Here is a 19,467-nt window from a genome sequence, read left to right as displayed (position 1 = left end):
AAACTACATATATATAATATAAAATTGCTGAAAGAAAATCTCTTACATTTTTAATGCATTTCACATATGGTAATATTCTACAACAACGTTTTGCTAATATAACTATTTTGTTAGTTGGGCATTTCAATATATGTAAAATTAATAAAACGAAAAAACAATCAAAGCAATAAATTAGTTATTAATTATATCTTTTCAATTCTAAATAATGAAGAAAATTATACTTTTGGTTATATTTAATTAAGATGGAATATTAGATATATTTAGCATGAAAACAAAGGTATCCATTTTTTTTGATAATATATTTACAATAGTAAAATAATTTATAACTTTTTGTTGGGGTATAAAAAACAAGTTACTATGGTAGTTCTAAACATAAAAAGGAAAATTTTGTTTTTTATTTGAATAAAACAATGGATTAGTGTTTACATGATAAATTAATAAACTTGTAATATTAAGCTCTAATGTGTTTTACACCCAATTTTTGGTATAAAACATGAAAAGTAAAATGATATATTAATCAAATATAAAATTGGTCTAATAATTTGTGCGACATTTTTTTTAGTTAAGATATATAAATTTATTAAAAAGGGTTTTTATATTTTTGAAAGCAATTATATGTGTACATAAGATAGGTTTTATAATTCGAGAAAATTGGTATTCAATAAATATGTGTGTACTATTCATATTTAACGAAAAACAAACATATTGATATTTATATGTATGTTTATTTCGATAATATACTATATAAATAACTTGGTTAATTCTACGATATTGTTATGGATTTTTAATAAGTTTTTTATAGGTATACATTTTGATTGTATAGCAATCCCAATGTATGGTTAAAATAAAATGATAATGCATTAAACATTATTACAGTGGCATTAATTTATTGTAAAAATTTTTACATATTTAATCAATTTTATTCTTTCGCTTTAAGTTAGAGTTTTTATTTTGTAATAATACAAAAAATAAAAACATATCATAGTTTTAATATAAGTATCAATAAGAGAAAAAAGTTAATATGCACATATATTTTTTATTTTTTTTAAATTATACTTGTAAAGTAAAAGAGAAAACGAAATTCTGCAACTTATTCAATCGAATATATTAAATTAAAAATAAAAATACGGCATAAAAAATAGATATATATGAAAAGATATAAAGCATATAATGAATTTATTTAAAAATAAAAAGGATATAGATGATGATGATTTTCAAGCTAATTTTGTATTGCCCCCGGGAGACAAGGTTAAAGGTGAAAAACTTTTCAAAAAACATTGTAAACAATGTCATTCAATAGCACCAGATAATAGCCAAACCAATTCAGGATTTACCAGTTGGGGCCCTTCTTTATTCAATGTATATAATAGAACAGCAGGAATGAGCAAAGGGAATTCACCATTTCAAGTTTCACCAGATATGGAAACATCGGGGATTATATGGAATGATGTAAATTTAATGAGATATATGAGAAATCCAAAACAGTTTGTTGAGGCAAATATTGGTATGAACTTTAAAGGAATCGCAAATTTTCAAGATAGAGTTGACATTGTTCATTATTTAAAAACACTAACTTATGATGACCCTCACGGCCAAGAAATAATCAAAAAATTTTCCAATAAATCAAAATAATAGTTAATTTTCATAAATGTAGTATATATAGAGATAATAATTTGTGGCCGGCAATATAATGTACCATTTGCTTTATTATATATATGTGCCTATTATTTTATTTTTTTTATTCATTTGATAAGCCCATAATACTATCGTCTTTAAATGCAAGTATATGTGTGGGCCCCTTTTAATATTTGAAGACTTTCATGGCCTTCAATAATTTTTTATGTAATATTTATCTTCTTTAAATATTTTGTTTGCACACATAATTTAAAGTTATGAACATTTTAATATATATAAAATTGTATGGTATTCTATATTCTATTACATGTAAAATAAGCAAAACATGGCAATGTCTTTTTTCGTATTTAACCATATAATGCATTATATATATTAATCTGTTTTTGTAAGCATATATAAAATAATTGTCATGATAATTACAATAATAAAGTAATAAAGACAACACCTTTTTTATCTTTTAATATATTGACGATAAATTATAAAATGCGATTTAATAATTATAGTTAATTTTAATTATAAGTTTAAATGCATTAATAAAAATAAGGGCATTTAGCTCTTAATGTATGAAAAAAATATATAAAAAAAATAACAAAATAGATAATTGATGTTTTTTTAGGACAAAATAAAAATTATCATGTTTTGTTATATGCATTTTTGATTTTTTTTTTTTTTTTAATACAAAACAAAAGAAAATGAAACGGAATTCATATAATAAAATTCAAAAATAATTTAGGTTGGATAAAAAAACTATCATAGTATATTTTATCGTTGTAAAACGAAAATAATTTTATGAATAATACTATGATGATAATTGAATTTATTTATGGATTCTCTCTACGATTTTACTTCAAATGAATATATAAAAACAAAAATTGAAATATTTTGAAAAGTTCGAATATTTCATTATATATTTCCTTTCTTATTAGGAAAAAAATTACATTATATTGCAACTTAGCCTATTAAAATTCAAATCCAGACTATTGACTTCTACAGTATCATATATAGTTTCTTGCCATTTATCACAATGGAATTGAATATATGCATCGTAGTTTTCATTTTGACCATATACAAAGTTTCCATAGTAATAATTTGGATTATCTCTAAGTTCGGGAGGGAGATGAGCATTTTTGGGTTTATTGTCATTATTATGTTTATCACTGTTAATATTATCATTGTCTTTTTTCATGGTATTATATGAATTAATTTTTTGTGCGAATTTTTTTATAATCATGGGAGTAGAATCATAAATTGAAGATAAATTTTTATTAATATTAAGCATACAGTGATTTTTGAAAGAAAAATTACCAAATAAGTTGAGCCTATTACAATCTTCATTTGGTTTTCCTATTCCTTCGTCTAATATATTATCACTACTTACATCATCTCTAAGAAATGAGGAATTTGCACATTCTGTAAACATACTATCTACATTACTTGCATTAGAAAATGGGCGATCAAAAATAAAAAAGTCTTCTATATTTTCATTAGAATCATAAAATTCTTCTTTTTTATCATCTTCTAATAAATTTGAATCGTTATTTTGTTTATCTTTTAATGTTTTTTGTAACTTATTAATATCATCAATATATAAAAACAATCTAGACATTCTTTCATTTTTTAAAGCATCCATTTTATCAATATCATTAATATAACCAACTTTTATATGTTTATCCATAAAATTATTATCATTATTATAATTTATAAATGAATTAAATCTTCTCATTTTTTCTTTAAGACGTTTATTTAAATTATTTTTATAATCTTGGCATAAAGCTTTTATTGATTGAATCTTATTATTACCTAATTTGAAAACACTGAATACATTTTTTATATCATTATTTTCTATTATCGTTTCTGAATTCACTTTAGTTTCTTCATTATCAGCATCCTCAAATTTAACCGTACTTTCATCGCCTTTATTTTCTTCACCTAAGCTTAGATTATCATTTTCATTTTCTTCTGTTTCGTTAGCGATATTGCTATCACATACATTTTTTTCTTCACCCAACTTATCCTCATTGGTAATGGATTCATTAGATAAATCTTCATCCAAATTGTTTTCACCTACTTTGGCATTTATTGGTTTATTTTTATCATCTTCCACAGTATTACTGTTTTTATTTATGCCTTCAAATTCCATTTTATTTATTTCTGAATTTTCATTAGCTTCAAAATGTTCGTTATAGGATTGATTTTTAACACAGGTACTCTCACATGATTTATGTACTGAGTTATCGTAATTATTATTTTCTAAAGTTTGATGATCCATTTTTTCATTTTTAGTGACACAATCTACAGTATTATAATTTTGCTCATCATATATATCTACAGGGGGTTTTTTATCATTGTAGAAATTATTATTTATCATCTTATTATATCCATGCATACATATATTGCGTGTTCCCGCGTTTTTTTATTTTTTTTCCTTATGTTTTTTATTTTATTATATTTGGAACTTTATTTGGTGTTCCATATTATTTAAAATTTTAATACAAATATGATATACCAACGACAACATAAATTTACTGGATATATAAATGTAAAAAGTATAAATTAATAAATTATTTAAGTACAAAAATGGGAAAGCGAACAAAAGGGATAATTTATTTTTTTTTTTATGAACTATAACAAATTTATAATATAAAAGAAATAAAACTTAAAACAAAATATATAATATAATAAAAATAATAACACAATAATATATGAAAAAATTATAAAATATACAAAATAAATTTATGTTTAAAAAATATATATATTTATATGCATATATATTATAATTTTTATATATATATATTATATATATTTATATATATGTGGGCAATACGATAAATCAATATTTATTTCCATACAAAACATATTTTTAATGATTAGCAATTAATAATGATTAATAAAAATATAATTTCATCAAATTATAATTATTTAAGGAGTACAAAAATTAAAAAGAATTTCACATAAATAAAATACTTTTATATTTGTTTTATCATAAATTTTTTTTTAAATTTAATGCGCACGCAAATGCCATTTTATGAACTTTATGAACTTTGCGAACTTTGCGAACTTTGTGAACTTTGTGAACTTTGTGAACTTTGTGAATTTTGTGAACTTAATATCCATATGAGAATAAAAAGGAAAATAATATTTATAATGATTGCTAAAATTATATAATATATATTTTCTTATGTTACATTTAAAGGAATATATATTTTTTCTCTAAACGCATTTATTTCCTTTGTCATGAATATTTATTGCAGCAAAAATGTGTTATATATTTTTATGTGAATAATTGGTCTATTAAACACATTATTCGTAATTATATTCGCTCAATTAAATCTTTACACTAATTATACATGGAAATGGCCCAAATTATGGCTAATATATATTATAAAAAGCTAAACAAAATAATTTTGTCTTTAAATCGATATAATAAAACAAGGTTTTCCTATAGCAATTGCCCATAGTAAGTACAACTATTTATGCTATGGCATAGAAATATATTTGTCTCTAAAAATGGTTAACTTACATTATATATAAAAAATATGTTCCTTTAAAATGTAAGTAATGAAGCATATAAATGAAATATATAACGCATTATTTCTTATTAAAACTGGTCTTTTCCTTTTGTTTATCATCTTATGGTAATAGCCAAATGAATTTCATAAGAATATAAGATACAGGTATATATCAAATGCTTAATAGACGCTATTTGAAATGGGTTATTACGTATTTATTAAAATGGGATATTTTTTAGTGTCAACGTTCTTTTTTCATAAAAACATAAGAAAATGTAAAAAATGATATGGTAAATGGACTATGGAAAAGGTGCTACATTATTTATACCGCAAACTACTAAAGCTTATATTAAGATCGTATATTTATAAGGCTTTATTTCAAACTTTATACATATTTGTGCTACATTTGTTATGTAGTAGTGTAAGATTGTGTTATATTTATATGAAGTCATGATACTATTAAAATGTGACTTCTTTATATACTTTGGACAAATGCTTTTAATATGAACAATAAAATGGATGAATGAGCACATATGTATATATCTTTTGTAAATTTTGTAATGATATAAAAAGGGGGTAATAAAATGCTTGGGTGGTACAAAATAATAGTAAGTGTTGTTTTTGGAATGCTTTATAAATTCACATCGTTTTAAATCATTTGTTAGAATTAAAAAATTATTTTAGGTATTAATAAATATGTCGGTTTGTAAGATTCCATATATATATGTTATAATAATATATGTATATTGACACATACTTTTTTTTATGCTTTACAATTTAAAGACTTTTAGTATTGTGATTTAATTTTCTTTAAAAAAAAATATGAATGTACACCTTTTATTACAATTTAGTTATTTTTATAATAGAAGAATAAGCAAATAAAATATTATTACAGATTACCCCTTTTTATTACACTTTTAATTTATTTTATTTTTACTCCCCGAGTGTGAAATGAAATTACGCCTTTTAACTTAAAATATATATATGCATTAATTAATTTTTTGAATAATAATATGCTTACAATATGTATCAACTGAAACATTTTCTTTAGCTTTGGCTATTATTGTATTTATGGAATATTTATTAGCAGATAAATTTTTAAATCCTTTTTTTTCTTTTGTTTTTATTTTATTATTTTTTTCAAATAAAATTCCAATGAATAGATAATAATAAATGCATTGTTTCTGTTTATACTGGATAATATAAACGTAAATTTTTGTTAAGAAAAATATTATAAATCAGTTTATATTTTCATATATTTTTCTTCAAAATATTAAGATAAAATATATTTGGTTTTCAAAATTTACGTGCACTTGTTTAATTGAATATGGAAGAAGAACCAACTACTCAGTCCAAACCATTAGATGATGAGGATATAAACATTTTGAAATCATATGTAAGGAAAGAGCGAGCTTCATAATAATTCCATCTATATATTTATATACTTATATAGATATGCGTATTTTCTTGCTTTGCTTAGTGTGTATCCATGTTTTTTTTTATGGAAACTATTCCTTAAGTGAAATACATATGCATAGAGAGAATGATAAATGTGTTTGTATATGGGGAGCCTCGATTTATTGTGCTTTCATCGATTATATCATATTAAATTTATATAAAATCCCCCCATTCTTTTTTCTTTCAATACTACTTATCATTATGATTCTTTATCCTTATAAATCCTCGTTTATTGTTTTTTTTTATAGGGTTCAGGACCATATTCAAAAAGTATAAAAAAAGTAGAAACTGACATTACTGGATTACTTACTAACATTAATAAGCTATGTGGGGTAAGGGAAAGCGATACAGGATTATGTTTGCCAAATCAATGGGATTTGCAATTAGATAAACAAATGTTAAATGAAGAACAACCATTACAAGTAGCTAGGTGCACAAAGATAATAAATTCTGATACAGATCAAACAAAATATATAATAAATGTAAAACAAATAGCAAAATTTGTTGTCGGTTTAGGCGATAAAGTGGCACCTAGTGATATTGAAGAAGGTATGAGAGTTGGAGTTGATAGAACAAAGTATAAAATTCAAATTTTATTACCTCCAAAAATAGATCCTAGTGTTACTATGATGACTGTTGAAGAAAAACCAGATATAACATATAATGATATTGGTGGATGTAAAGAACAATTAGAAAAATTAAGAGAAGTTGTTGAAATGCCTTTATTACAACCTGAGAGATTTGTAACATTAGGTATTGACCCACCCAAGGGTGTTTTACTTTACGGGCCTCCAGGTACAGGAAAAACATTAACAGCTCGAGCTATTGCAAATAGAACAGATGCATGTTTTATTTGTGTTATAGGTTCAGAATTAGTTCAAAAATATGTAGGTGAGGGAGCAAGACTGGTTAGAGAATTATTTCAAATGGCTAAATCTAAAAAAGCATGTATTTTATTTATTGATGAAGTAGATGCTATTGGAGGGTCAAGAGGAGATGAAAGTGCTCATGGAGATCATGAAGTTCAAAGAACTATGCTTGAAATAGTAAATCAATTAGATGGTTTTGATAATAGAGGTAATATAAAAGTTATAATGGCAACTAATAGGCCAGATACATTAGATAGTGCTTTAGTTCGACCAGGTAGAATTGACAGAAAAATTGAATTTAGTTTACCCGATCTTGAAGGAAGAACACATATTTTTAAAATACATGCTAATACTATGAACATGAGTAGAGATGTAAGATTTGAACTTTTAGCAAGATTATGCCCTAATAGCACAGGTTCAGATATTAGAAGTGTATGCACAGAGGCAGGAATGTTTGCCATCAGAGCAAGGAGAAAAACAATTACTGAAAAAGATTTATTACTTGCAATCAATAAAGTTATACACGGTTGCAAACAATTTTCGGCAACTGGAAAATATATGGTGTATAATTAAATGGTACTGAATATTGTTGACAATATATGTATATGTCCACAAAATGAAATAAAAGAGAAAGGGCCTGCACAATTTGTCCTTATTCTTATAATTAGTAAACAAAGCCTAGCTATGTGAATATACCATTTCCAAGATTAAAGGGCATATCTGTGGATTATCAAATTTTTATTAATACATGCATATGGCCACTAGAAAATTTTACTCTTTATATATTCCGCTTTATATTGTTAAATAAAAATTAATTTTTACGAATATATGCATATAGATATCATTTATTTTATATTATCATTTTTATCATTTTTTTATCGTATACTTTATGCGATAACTTTAAAAAATTTGATTTTTTATAGTATCTAAAAAATATATATTAAACAATTAGGTTGTTCAAACATTTCAGGGGTGGATGATTTGATTAAAAAAATTAATCCATCCTCTATATAAATATGTATGCAAACTATGACCTAATTAAATTGGCCATATATTGGCATAATACCACTTAATAGTAGTATGCATAATTGGAAAGAAAGGTAAAGATAAATTATTAATAAATGGAATAACTTTATAGTAACAAAATTGTGTGTAGAGATATCTTAAAAAATTGTCGACAGGTTTATGCCTCGATGCACTATATATTTGTGCATAGTTTGTGGGTTAATAAAAATTCAAAATTAAGTAAAAGAACCAAAAATTATTTACCGTATTTTATTATGTTCAAAAAAAAAAAATTAAGTTTAGAGAAAAAAAGGAAAAAAGCTATTCAATATGCATATGTAGGTGTAAACGATTAGGAAACAATTTTTGATGCAAAAAAGAACCAAACTGGTACATTATTGAAATTTCTCTCTTTATATATGTACATCCATATATGTAGAGGGGATAAGAAATGAATCACATTGTCCCTTGCCCCCTTGTTAATATTATACATATATCAAAGAGAGGGAATTATTTAACGAAAAATTGTAGATTCTTGAAATAAAAGGATGATCTCTGTTATTCACATTGTCGGATTTGTTGCGTCGGGTTAGGTATTACTTTCATCATTCGTCAGTTACACATTACGAAAAAAGCGATGTACATTTTTATCGTCCTGGATGTACTTGATTTTGATTTTTTTAAGGAATAACTTGCTATCATAATTTTTGATAAGTTCCAATTAGCTGTTCAGGATATTCTAACTTGATAATCACCATTTTGTGTGATATATCTAACCCAAGGCAAAGCTTGATAACCACTTTTTTCAATAATTTTTAAATAACGTACAGTTATACCTGAAACAGTAAAATATGGGATTTCAAATTTAACATTTACAGGTCGTTTATAATATACATCTTTATTTTCATTCGATACAACTGATGGTAATCCAAATTGGGCATTCATAATATATTCTTTTTGGCCTTGAAATTGTTTAATTTTCCATAATAATATATCTTTATCAGGGTAATATTTAACAGTACCAATATAAGTTTGGAAATGTGGTGAATCAACATCTGCTGGAACTGGCAAATGAAATTCTACATTATTAGCAATACTTTTATTTTTAAATTGTGATTTCGCTTTAACAATATATTCAATTTTTGTGAGTGATTTTTTTGATATATTTATATCTAGCCAAAATAATGGTTTTACATGAGTACTTAATCGGTACGTCATTAAATTAAATATACCATCAGGGGGTATAAAAGAAATTGTTCTATCATTTTCAAATTTTGATAACCTTACACATTGATGGAATTTTATATCTTCTAGTTCTACTAATTTCGTTCGATTATTATTTGGTGTATTGGCATTACTCGAAGCAATACCAGAATTGGAATTGTTATTTGACATATTATTATTATTATTACTATTATTTCCATTATTGCCAAGAGTTGAAAAGTTGGTTAAGTTTTTGTTAAATAACAGTTTGTCATTTAATCCAAGTTTCAATTCTGGCATTCCAGATAAATATGATTTCATTTTTAAACATCCCATAATTTCACTTCGTAAAACAGTACCATTAGATGAAATAATAATATTTAAACTTTCAACAACATCTAAAAATATTTCATTTTTTTTATATTTGATTCCTTCATTCCTCCAAGATACTGAATTTGTTATAGCAGAAGGAATTTTTATATTTTTAACAGTTAATTGATGAGCTTTATTTTTGATGTACTCTCTTAATATTTTAACTTCACTTAATTGTGGAAATCCATTATCTATCATTTCATCTAATAATTCATAAGTAATGACAAAATTATCTTTTATACTTTCTTCTTCTAATACTTTAAAATAATCTTTTAATACTTGTATTAATTTATATAAAAAAGTAATTATTAATGTTGCATTACTATTTTTTTTGGTTATTGCTAATATATATATATTATTATAAGCAACCCAACAATATGTTATGCCATTTACATGAAAGATAGGTTTTATCAAATTATCTTCTTGATCTATTACACAGTTATAAAAAACTTCAAGTAAATTTGCATTTATTTCACCTCGATAATTTCTGCTTATTATTACTTTCCCCTTTAAATCGATAATAAAAATCGCACTAATACATGCCATGGTGTTTAATAAGTATTTGATAATTCTTTTTTTGTGTGTGGATTTTTCTATTTATGTTCCTACTTTTTTTATAATTTTTTTTATTTTTCTATATACATACATATTTATGTATATATTCTTGACCACTTCCTTACATCATATATCTTTTACCTAATGTATGAACTTATTTCTCAATATTCTAATTAAATACTCTTAATATGCGTGTGCCTGCCGCTCAGTATAATCTCTTTGTGCTAATTTTCTAAGCAGGAATAAGTATGTACACCATTCGTGTATATATATGTAAGCTTTCCCAACCTCGTTTAATGCGCTTCCCTTTTCGCCTCTTTCCTAGTATGGTATATAATATATTTTGTGAATCGAACTGATTCGTTAAAGATATAATTATATAAAATAAATAAATATCATATATATATTGCTTACGCTTCCATGCTTTTTCCCTTTTTGGAAATCACAAGAAACCACAATAAATTTTCATATTTATTTATATTTATTTTTTCGTGAGTTGGGAATTAAACTTATTTGAGGTATATGGAAAAAACAAAGAAAAATATTAAAAATATAAATAATTATAAAAAATAAAAAAAAACATGAAAAAAATAAGAAAAATATGAAAAGGTGTGAAAAAAAAGTATGAAAAAATATGAAAAATATAAAGAAAAAAAATAATATGCATATATATATAAATAAAATATATAAGTGCAATTAAGCTAAGCAACAATCTAGGAATTTCCAAAATAAATAAATAAAAAAATCAGTAATAACGATAAAATTAAGAATGTTATAGTAATGCATACTTTGATTATTTTATTTTAATTTCATTTTTTCTATTTTTTGTTTAATAATTTTTTTTTCATACTTCATTATACCTTATAGTTTACCACAATAAAGCAGAGCATTTGTGACTAAATGCTTTTTTAATTAACTAAAAATATGGCCATACTTTTATATAATCAATTTACAAAAATATATTTATAATACCCTAATAGGTGAAGATAAAAATACAATGAAATGTAGCGAGCTTCCTCTTAAGATCTATACTATTGTATTTGATTTATATACTATTTCACCAATTATTAATTTTTGTTATATTTTATTAAATTGAACTCCCCTTTCCTATTCACTATTTCATTCATGTATTCTGGTCTTAGCATTGAATTTATAAAGTCGGCATTCTATTTTTTTGATAATTTCTTATAAAGGATAATACGAGCATATACTTTTTTAGTACCTTTATATAAAAGTGTATGATAATTTTGAAAATGACAAATGAATATTCTAAAAGAAATATATGTAAAATAAGGCTAAACTCATATATTAAGAGTGTCATAAAATATGATTTTAATTTGTATATATAAGAAATAGATAGATCCATTTCAATTTCATTATCTATTTGCCTATTTTATATTTTCGAATTGAAGAGAGGCATATGCTCCCAATAATTGTAGGAACATGAATGTTATGTTTAAATTATGTTTTGTGAAAATTCCAAAAAATAAAAAACATTGTATACAAAAATAAAAAAAAATGAAAAAAAACATAAAAATTATAGAAATTAATATATTCCTATGTGGTTTAGTATTTAGTATGTCTTTATTTTCTCAACCAAATGAAACAAATTCCACGTGTTTGTATATTCTATACACTATTTTTATCTGGAAATTTCGCTTATAAATTATAAGGCATTGGCACCAGATATAATTTCAATAAGTTCTAGGGTGATTTTCGACTGATGGTAAAAAATAAGAAAGAAAAATAAGAATATATGTCAGTAACATAGGTAATTATATGTATTTTTCTACCTTTATGTAATTCTATTACAATACGAAAAAGTGTAAAGTTATTAAATGGGGAATGTGCAGATTTATATATACCTGTCTGGCTCTGTTATATTTTAGGGATAGAGCACCGAGCATATCCGTAGCACTCGATGAGGCGTTGTCCATTGCTGTCATTCTAGCAGACTACAAAGTAGAAATGCAAAAAAATAAAAAAATTGTATGAATGTTTGTATATGCATCCATTAATATTAGTTTGTATATATAAATAGGTATTGCCATTTTTTAAAGCCTTGTTTATATTACCTGCTCAGAGGCAAGGTTTTCAATTATGCAATTATATATTATGGACGTAAAATAAAACTCATAAACGTCCTTAAAAATATAATCGAGTTCAGGTTCGAATTCGAAAGTCGCTAACTCTTTTTTGTTAATTTTGTTTAATTGCTTTTGGGAAAAAATACTTAAAATTTTCGTATCAAATGAAATAGCAGATTTAAAATTGTTATATATGATAAGTAAATTTGTATGATTTTTTTTTAAAATAGATTCAGCAATATATGAACAAGTTATAAAATTGATTGGTATCTTATTATATTCACTATACACTGCTTCAAATTTATCACTATGTAATCTACTTAAAGCGGATTTTATTTTTTCACCTATTCCATATAAAGATATTTTATTTGGTGAAATATTATTAACAAGTTCATTGTCTATTTGATCATTTTCTAAAATCTTTTTACATATTCTTGATATCGATGAATTTACACTACCACATAAACCTTTATCTGATGATATAGCTATTATAGCTAAATCTTCGTTTTTTTTATGGATTTCCAATTGGTTTAATCTATTAAATATATCAGCTAATGGTGTTGAAAAGTATTTACAATTTTCTAATCTTCTTTGATCGCCTTTAAATTTTGAAGCAGCAACCATCTTCATAGCCTTTGTTATTTTCTGGATTGATTTAATTGATTTCATACGAAGGGATAAAGACCTTAAGTTGTCACTAGCAAAATTTCTTTTCCCAATTTCAGGGATCATATTATTATAAGCGAAAATCTTCGCACGCATGACCATTCTGCCTGTTTCCATCATCTTGTTCATAAATATATTGTACCCGTATGTGTAGTAGTCCTACTGTTTAGGCAAATTGTAAATTGCGGACGCATAAGAAATCGAAAATACCAAGTATAGCTATGGTATGCAAAAAAAAGTTACAATTTATTCTTATGCATTAACATAATGCATTTTCTTTTTTTTATTTTTCCTTTAAATAATAATAAGTGTAAAAATTAATAAAATATTGTTTCTTCCTTTTTCACGTGTTTAAGTTAATTCTTTGCGTTGCGTATATAACACATGGAACAATAAAAATATGTAAAAAAAACATGAAAAAAATTAAAAAAATAAATTAAAAATATGTATGTTTATAATAAAATATATAGTGTGCTGCATAATATCATAGTACTTGTTTACATCCGCTATTTCAGTGTTTATTACATCTTAAAAAAAAAAATTGTGCACAAATTATTTTATACTAATTTGTATTATTTTTCTGGCTTTTAAACTTAATTTTTTTTGGAACATGAATATGAAAAATAATATTTAATTTTTTAGTTATTTCTCTTTTTTTTTTCATTTTTGTTTATATATTTTATTTACTATTTCTTCGATTGTTGGGCGCATTGTATAGAGTGAAGCTCACCAAATAATTAAAAGTTTATGCATAAAAAAATAATGCTTACATGGATATGTTTTTTTGTATTGACAACATGATAATATAAATAAAAGGGAGGGAAAAGTTATTAATTTTTTTTTTGGCTATAATAAACTTTTGGGTTTTCAATACTTATTAAACCACGATTTGAATTATACTTGTCCTGAAATGAACAGGTTATTCAAATAGCGATTTATGAAATGTTCATGTATAAATATATTATGCAGATTGATTAGTTTAATTCCATAAGATTAGGTATTTTTGAAAAAACTAGATAAGAAAGCCAATAAATTGTTTTCTCCAGTTGTTATTTATACCGATTTTATTATACTATATATATTTCATCATATTGCTGTAGCCAGGGTGAAAAGAAAACAAAATGGTGGAGTCGCTAAATGTGTCAGCCACCGATGTAATTAGACTAATACTACAATACTTGAAGGAAAACAATTTGATAAGATCATTTTATGTATTACAAGAAGAAAGCAATGTAAAATTAAATGCAACAAGTAATATTGATATTTTAATAAGGGATATTAATAAAGGGGATTGGAAAAATGTATTATTTAATATAAGTACTATAGATTTATCTGATGATACATTAATGAATATATATGAACAATTAATATGTGAATTAATTGAATATAAAGAAAAAGAATTAGCGGAAAATATAATGAATGAATGTATAATATTTAAAAGGATGGAAAAAAAATATTCATATAAATATAAAAAGCTAGTAGACATAATGAGCAGTGTTAATAGTGGCAATAGTGTAGGGAAAAATATATTATATGATGGTATGACAAAAGATGAAAAAAGAAATAATTTATGTATGATGATAAACAATGAAATATCATCATGTGCACCATCAAGATTACTCGCTTTAATAGGTATGGCATTAAAATGGCAAAATGAACATAATATTATTAAAAATAAGAATGGTGAATTTGATATATTTAGAAATGTCGAAAAAAGTGAAATAAAAACTATTGATGTATATCCTGAAAAAATATTAAAAAGTATAAATTTTGGAAACGATTCAAATGTTGAATGTTGTATTTCTTCATATCAAAAGGATTATTTAATTACTGGAACATCAGATGGTTTTATAGAAATTTGGAATTGGTATACTGGAAAATTAAATATGGATTTAGAATATCAAAAAGAAAATAAAATTATGACACATGATAATGCAATTGTTAGTTTGTGTATAAGTAAAGACGATGAAATATTATTGAGTGGTGATTCTAATGGGCTTATTAAAATATGGAGGATAAAAACAGGTTCCTGTTTAAGACAAATTAATGCACATACTAATGCAATTACATCTATGCATTTTAATGCTGACCAAACACAAATATTAACATGTTCTTATGATAATACAGTTAAAATACATGGATTAAAATCATTAAATTGTTTAAAAGAGTTTACAAATCATTCATCACTTGTTCATTCAGCTATATATACATTAGATAATTCAAAAGTGATTTGTGGTACCGATGAAGGTAAAATTTTTATATATAATCACAAAACATGTGAATGTATAAATTCCTTTTATGTATATTATAATATTAATGAAACAATTATATACCCAGCAGTTATTAATATTATACTAATAACCAAAACATTAGACGAATTAATTTTGGTATGCTCTAAATCACCTTATTGCTATATTATGAATCTAAAAGGAAAAATTATTAAGACATATACCAACATAACGGATAATGATATGAATAGTGAAAATTATGTTAATTTTGTTTATGCATGTTTTTCTCCAAATTATAAATATGTATATTGTTTAGGAGAAAATCAGTACTTATATTGTTTCGATTATATAACTACAAAATTAGAGACACAGATTAAATTACATGAAAAAGATGCAATAGGTATTATGCATAATCAGACACAAAACTTCATGGCCTCATGGGCTCTTGACGGATCTCTAAACATAATACAGTAATAATAAATTTTTTGAAAAAAAAATTGTAGAAGAATTATAAGACTTCCAAAAAAAAATATAAAATCAAAACGAGATATCATAAGAAATAATATCAAAAAAAAAATTATATTTGTGAAATTTATAAATAAAAATATACTCCTTTGGGTTGGAAGAGGCAAAAACGGCCAAATTGTAAAGATTAGTAATATTTTTTTTAATGAATAAAATGAAAAATCCATAAAATTATCTATTTTCATATATGCAATAAAATTATTTTTTCTATTTTATAATTAAAAATTGCAAATATGTATATTCGCCTTACGTAGTGAGGATATTTTACATACGATTTGTGCTAGCCCAAGTTCATTGGAACTACACACATGCAATATCAATTTGTCCAATTATGGGCATATATATATGCGTGTGCTGACTAATACACTTACTTTTTAACTAATTTTTGATGTTTTATATTGTCCATTCATTTATTTATTTTAAAAAAATCTAATTCGTTGATACCTTTGCATTTACTTGTTTATATATATACATTTTTTATTTAAACTGAAAAAACTTTCTACAAATTGCTTTCCGCCATTAGATTAATAAATTAATTTTTATTTTTAATTTTATCATATTCATGTTCTGGCACATTTTTTAGTATGTCCTTGCTATACTTATCTAGAAGTTTAACTTTTTCTTGATTTATTAAATTTTCATAATATGCTTGCTCTTGTATAATTTTTTGTTTTTCCTGTTCTTCTTGTATTCTTTCATTTTTAACGGCATCTTTTTTTTCTTGGAAGGCTTCATAAATTTCCTTTCTGTATTGTAATAATTTTTCTTTTCTTTTTTGATCAGTATATTGATCAATTTTGTCTAATTTTTTTTTCTCTTCCAAAATTTTGATTTTTCTTTGCTCATCTTCTTCTCTCTCATGTTGTCTAATTTCTTCTTTTAACTTAATATCTGTTTCTAATTGCTTTAACATTTCTTTTTTGAGTTGTAATTTTTTTTCATTTTCTTGAATTTCTTTTTGTTTTTCTTTAAAATCATGTTCGTCAATATATAATTTATTTAATAATTCATCCATGTTTTCTTTTTCTTTATGTATTTGATATTCTTTATGTGCTAATTCATTAACAACTTTTTGTTTTTCTATACTTTTTTCTTCTTTTTTTTTATGGAAATTTTTCATTTTTTGTTCTCTTTCTTTAATATATTCATTGTTTCTTAATTCTTCTTCTAATGCATTTTTTTTTTCTAATTCTTTTTTTTTATTTTTTAATTCGATTTGTTCTTGAAATTCTTTTAACAATTTTTTCTGTTTTATTAAGCCCTCTTCTTTTTTTTTCTTTTCTTCTTCTTGATAAGATTTCACAATATTATCTATATTACTTCTTTCTTTTAAATTTGTATAGTATTTTTCTTTCTTTTTTTTACTATTTTCATCAATTTGATGTTGTAGTTCTTTTTGTGTTTCCATAATTTTTTCTTGATTTGCTTGTTTTTTTTTCTCATCCTCATGTTCTTCTTTTTTCATAATTTTTTCTATTTGTTCTCCTATCTTGCTTTCTTCTTCTTCTTTTTCTTTTATTTTTAGCATTTTGGCATCTTTTATTTGATTTTCTCTAACTTTTAATGTTGCCATTTCATCTAATTTTCCTTTTAACCTTTTATATCCTTCATCATTTTGTAAAGCATGTTGCAATGCCTTTTCTCTCAATATTTTATCAGCAATTTCTTTTTCTTCTTTTTGTTTTTCATTTAATAATTGGCATTTTCTGGTTCTTTCCTCTTTGATTTTTTCACTATCAAAATCAACAGACATGGCATAATCATCTTCTCTTTTACTATTGCATTCATTTGTTTCTACACACTTTTCTTTTATTAGTTCTTCAGCATGTTTTTTATTTTGGGCTGCTTCATTTTTATCGTCAGATGTAGCTTGAAGCTTACTGTAGTTGTCAAGTTTCATGTCAGCCCTTATTCTTTCACGAGCATATTCATTTTGCTGCTCTCTCTGGATTCTCGCATTGATATCTTTTTCATTATATCGTTTCATTTAGGAGTAGGTATAAAGAAAACAATAAATAAGTAGGTATATATAGGTTAGGTATATTTGTATATGCGTGTGTGTAGTTACGTCCTTATCCGCGTATTCACGATTTTAGTTATTTTAAACACAATTTTTGCATAGCTTAGTTGCATCTATTGACCCCTTGTCAATTTTATTTCCTTCAAAGCATCGATAAGTATTTTACTCTTATAATTTAATTTTTTTTTCTTAATAGAATAATTAAAAAAATGTTTATAAAAATTAAGAAATTAAATTTTTTGCATAATTAGCGAGTTAAATATGGTTTATATTATTAATGAGTAAAAGGGTGATAATATACATGTGCAAAGGGGGAAAAGTATATAAATTTTTAATAAAATCCAATAAAATTTTTAATCATCTATGGAAAATTTTAAGGGGGAAGAAGGAATGAAAAAAAATAGTAAATAAATCGGAGAATCTCTTAATAAAATAAATATATATATGAATCAAAAAATTTGGTATCATGCCTGTCTTTTTTTGCATAACACTCTCTACATTTTTATATAAGTAATTAGAGTCGATGAAATATTATATTTTATTGTGAAATGGATGAATAATAATAAAAGTAAAGAAAGACAATCTAGCATTTTCATTTTTCAAAATTTTGAATACCGCACAATTATGCGTAATTGTGTGTATATATTAAGCGCATCGAATGGATTAAAAATGAAGAAGTAGATTCTCGCTATTTATTATAAAAAGAGGTATATTTATTTATCTTTACTTTAAAAGTTACAAAAATAATACATGTCTTTTAGTTTTTCTTTTAAGGAAACATTTCGAAAAAATTAGTGATATACATTTTTTAAAAATCTACATATATTTATTGGTTCCATATGCTTAAAACGGCAATAACTCATGCAAAAAATCGTTTTATTATATAAAGAGAAGAGAAAGTATTGAATATAAATAAGTATATAAATATATATATGTATTATACTTGCACATGCCCGTGTATTAATGTGAAGCGAATATTTTTCTTTATTTTTTTATTTTAACTGTTATACACCAAAAATGAGATAAATAAGAAGTTCACCGACGAATTAACACAGTATTTCATCTCGTTATTTTCAATCTATTTAAATACTAATTGAACGAAATACCATCTTTGTTTTTCTAATGCTATTATTTTTCACTACTATTCAGATCTACCTTAATAATAATTATTTTTTTAATGATATAAAAAATGAAAGCTTTTAGTAATTGTTCTTAATGTTGTGATAATAGATATGTGGGCATGTCTTAAATTTTATTATTCAAAAATTGAATTATATATTACTTAGGGTTTATGTATATTTTTCCATATGATTGAAATTATTTTAAAAACTTGTA

At 24.0% G+C, this 19,467-nt stretch overlaps 7 protein-coding genes across 7 annotated transcripts; 3 read left to right on the top strand and 4 right to left on the bottom strand.

The window, feature by feature from the left end:
- Window positions 1-1,170: 1,170 nt before the first annotated feature.
- PCHAS_1412100 (cytochrome c, putative) lies at window positions 1,171-1,632 on the top strand (the record flags this gene model as incomplete). Its single annotated transcript, XM_730332.2, has 1 exon — window positions 1,171-1,632. One exon carries the CDS (start codon window positions 1,171-1,173, stop codon window positions 1,630-1,632), a length of 462 nt encoding a protein of 153 aa, XP_735425.2.
- Window positions 1,633-2,569: 937 nt separating this feature from the next.
- On the bottom strand, window positions 2,570-4,021 carry PCHAS_1412000 (conserved Plasmodium protein, unknown function; the record flags this gene model as incomplete). Its single annotated transcript, XM_733181.2, has 1 exon — window positions 2,570-4,021. The coding sequence occupies one exon, from the start codon at window positions 4,019-4,021 to the stop codon at window positions 2,570-2,572; it is 1,452 nt and encodes a 483-aa protein (XP_738274.2).
- Window positions 4,022-6,471: 2,450 nt separating this feature from the next.
- PCHAS_1411900 (26S protease regulatory subunit 7, putative) lies at window positions 6,472-8,044 on the top strand (the record flags this gene model as incomplete). Its single annotated transcript, XM_734022.2, has 2 exons — window positions 6,472-6,540; window positions 6,851-8,044. The coding sequence occupies 2 exons, from the start codon at window positions 6,472-6,474 to the stop codon at window positions 8,042-8,044; spliced, it is 1,263 nt and encodes a 420-aa protein (XP_739115.2).
- Window positions 8,045-9,205: 1,161 nt separating this feature from the next.
- Window positions 9,206-10,597, bottom strand: PCHAS_1411800 (AP-1 complex subunit mu-1, putative; the record flags this gene model as incomplete). Its single annotated transcript, XM_016799574.1, has 1 exon — window positions 9,206-10,597. One exon carries the CDS (start codon window positions 10,595-10,597, stop codon window positions 9,206-9,208), a length of 1,392 nt encoding a protein of 463 aa, XP_016654847.1.
- A 1,675-nt stretch (window positions 10,598-12,272) lies between these two features.
- Window positions 12,273-13,488, bottom strand: PCHAS_1411700 (ATP synthase subunit gamma, mitochondrial, putative; the record flags this gene model as incomplete). Its single annotated transcript, XM_016799573.1, has 3 exons — window positions 12,273-12,326; window positions 12,472-12,561; window positions 12,682-13,488. 3 exons carry the CDS (start codon window positions 13,486-13,488, stop codon window positions 12,273-12,275), a joined length of 951 nt encoding a protein of 316 aa, XP_016654846.1.
- A 992-nt stretch (window positions 13,489-14,480) lies between these two features.
- On the top strand, window positions 14,481-16,061 carry PCHAS_1411600 (alternative splicing regulator, putative; the record flags this gene model as incomplete). The annotated part of the gene is made up of 1 exon (XM_740666.1): window positions 14,481-16,061. The coding sequence occupies one exon, from the start codon at window positions 14,481-14,483 to the stop codon at window positions 16,059-16,061; it is 1,581 nt and encodes a 526-aa protein (XP_745759.1).
- Window positions 16,062-16,644: 583 nt separating this feature from the next.
- Window positions 16,645-18,099, bottom strand: PCHAS_1411500 (meiosis-specific nuclear structural protein 1, putative; the record flags this gene model as incomplete). Its single annotated transcript, XM_016799572.1, has 1 exon — window positions 16,645-18,099. The coding sequence occupies one exon, from the start codon at window positions 18,097-18,099 to the stop codon at window positions 16,645-16,647; it is 1,455 nt and encodes a 484-aa protein (XP_016654845.1).
- Between the last annotated feature and the right edge of the window lie 1,368 nt (window positions 18,100-19,467).

The sequence above is a fragment of the Plasmodium chabaudi genome (genome assembly GCF_900002335.3).
Source record: "Plasmodium chabaudi chabaudi strain AS genome assembly, chromosome: 14".
Taxonomy (NCBI): Eukaryota; Apicomplexa; class Aconoidasida; order Haemosporida; family Plasmodiidae; genus Plasmodium; species Plasmodium chabaudi.
This window is presented reverse-complemented; position numbering and strand designations above follow the sequence as displayed.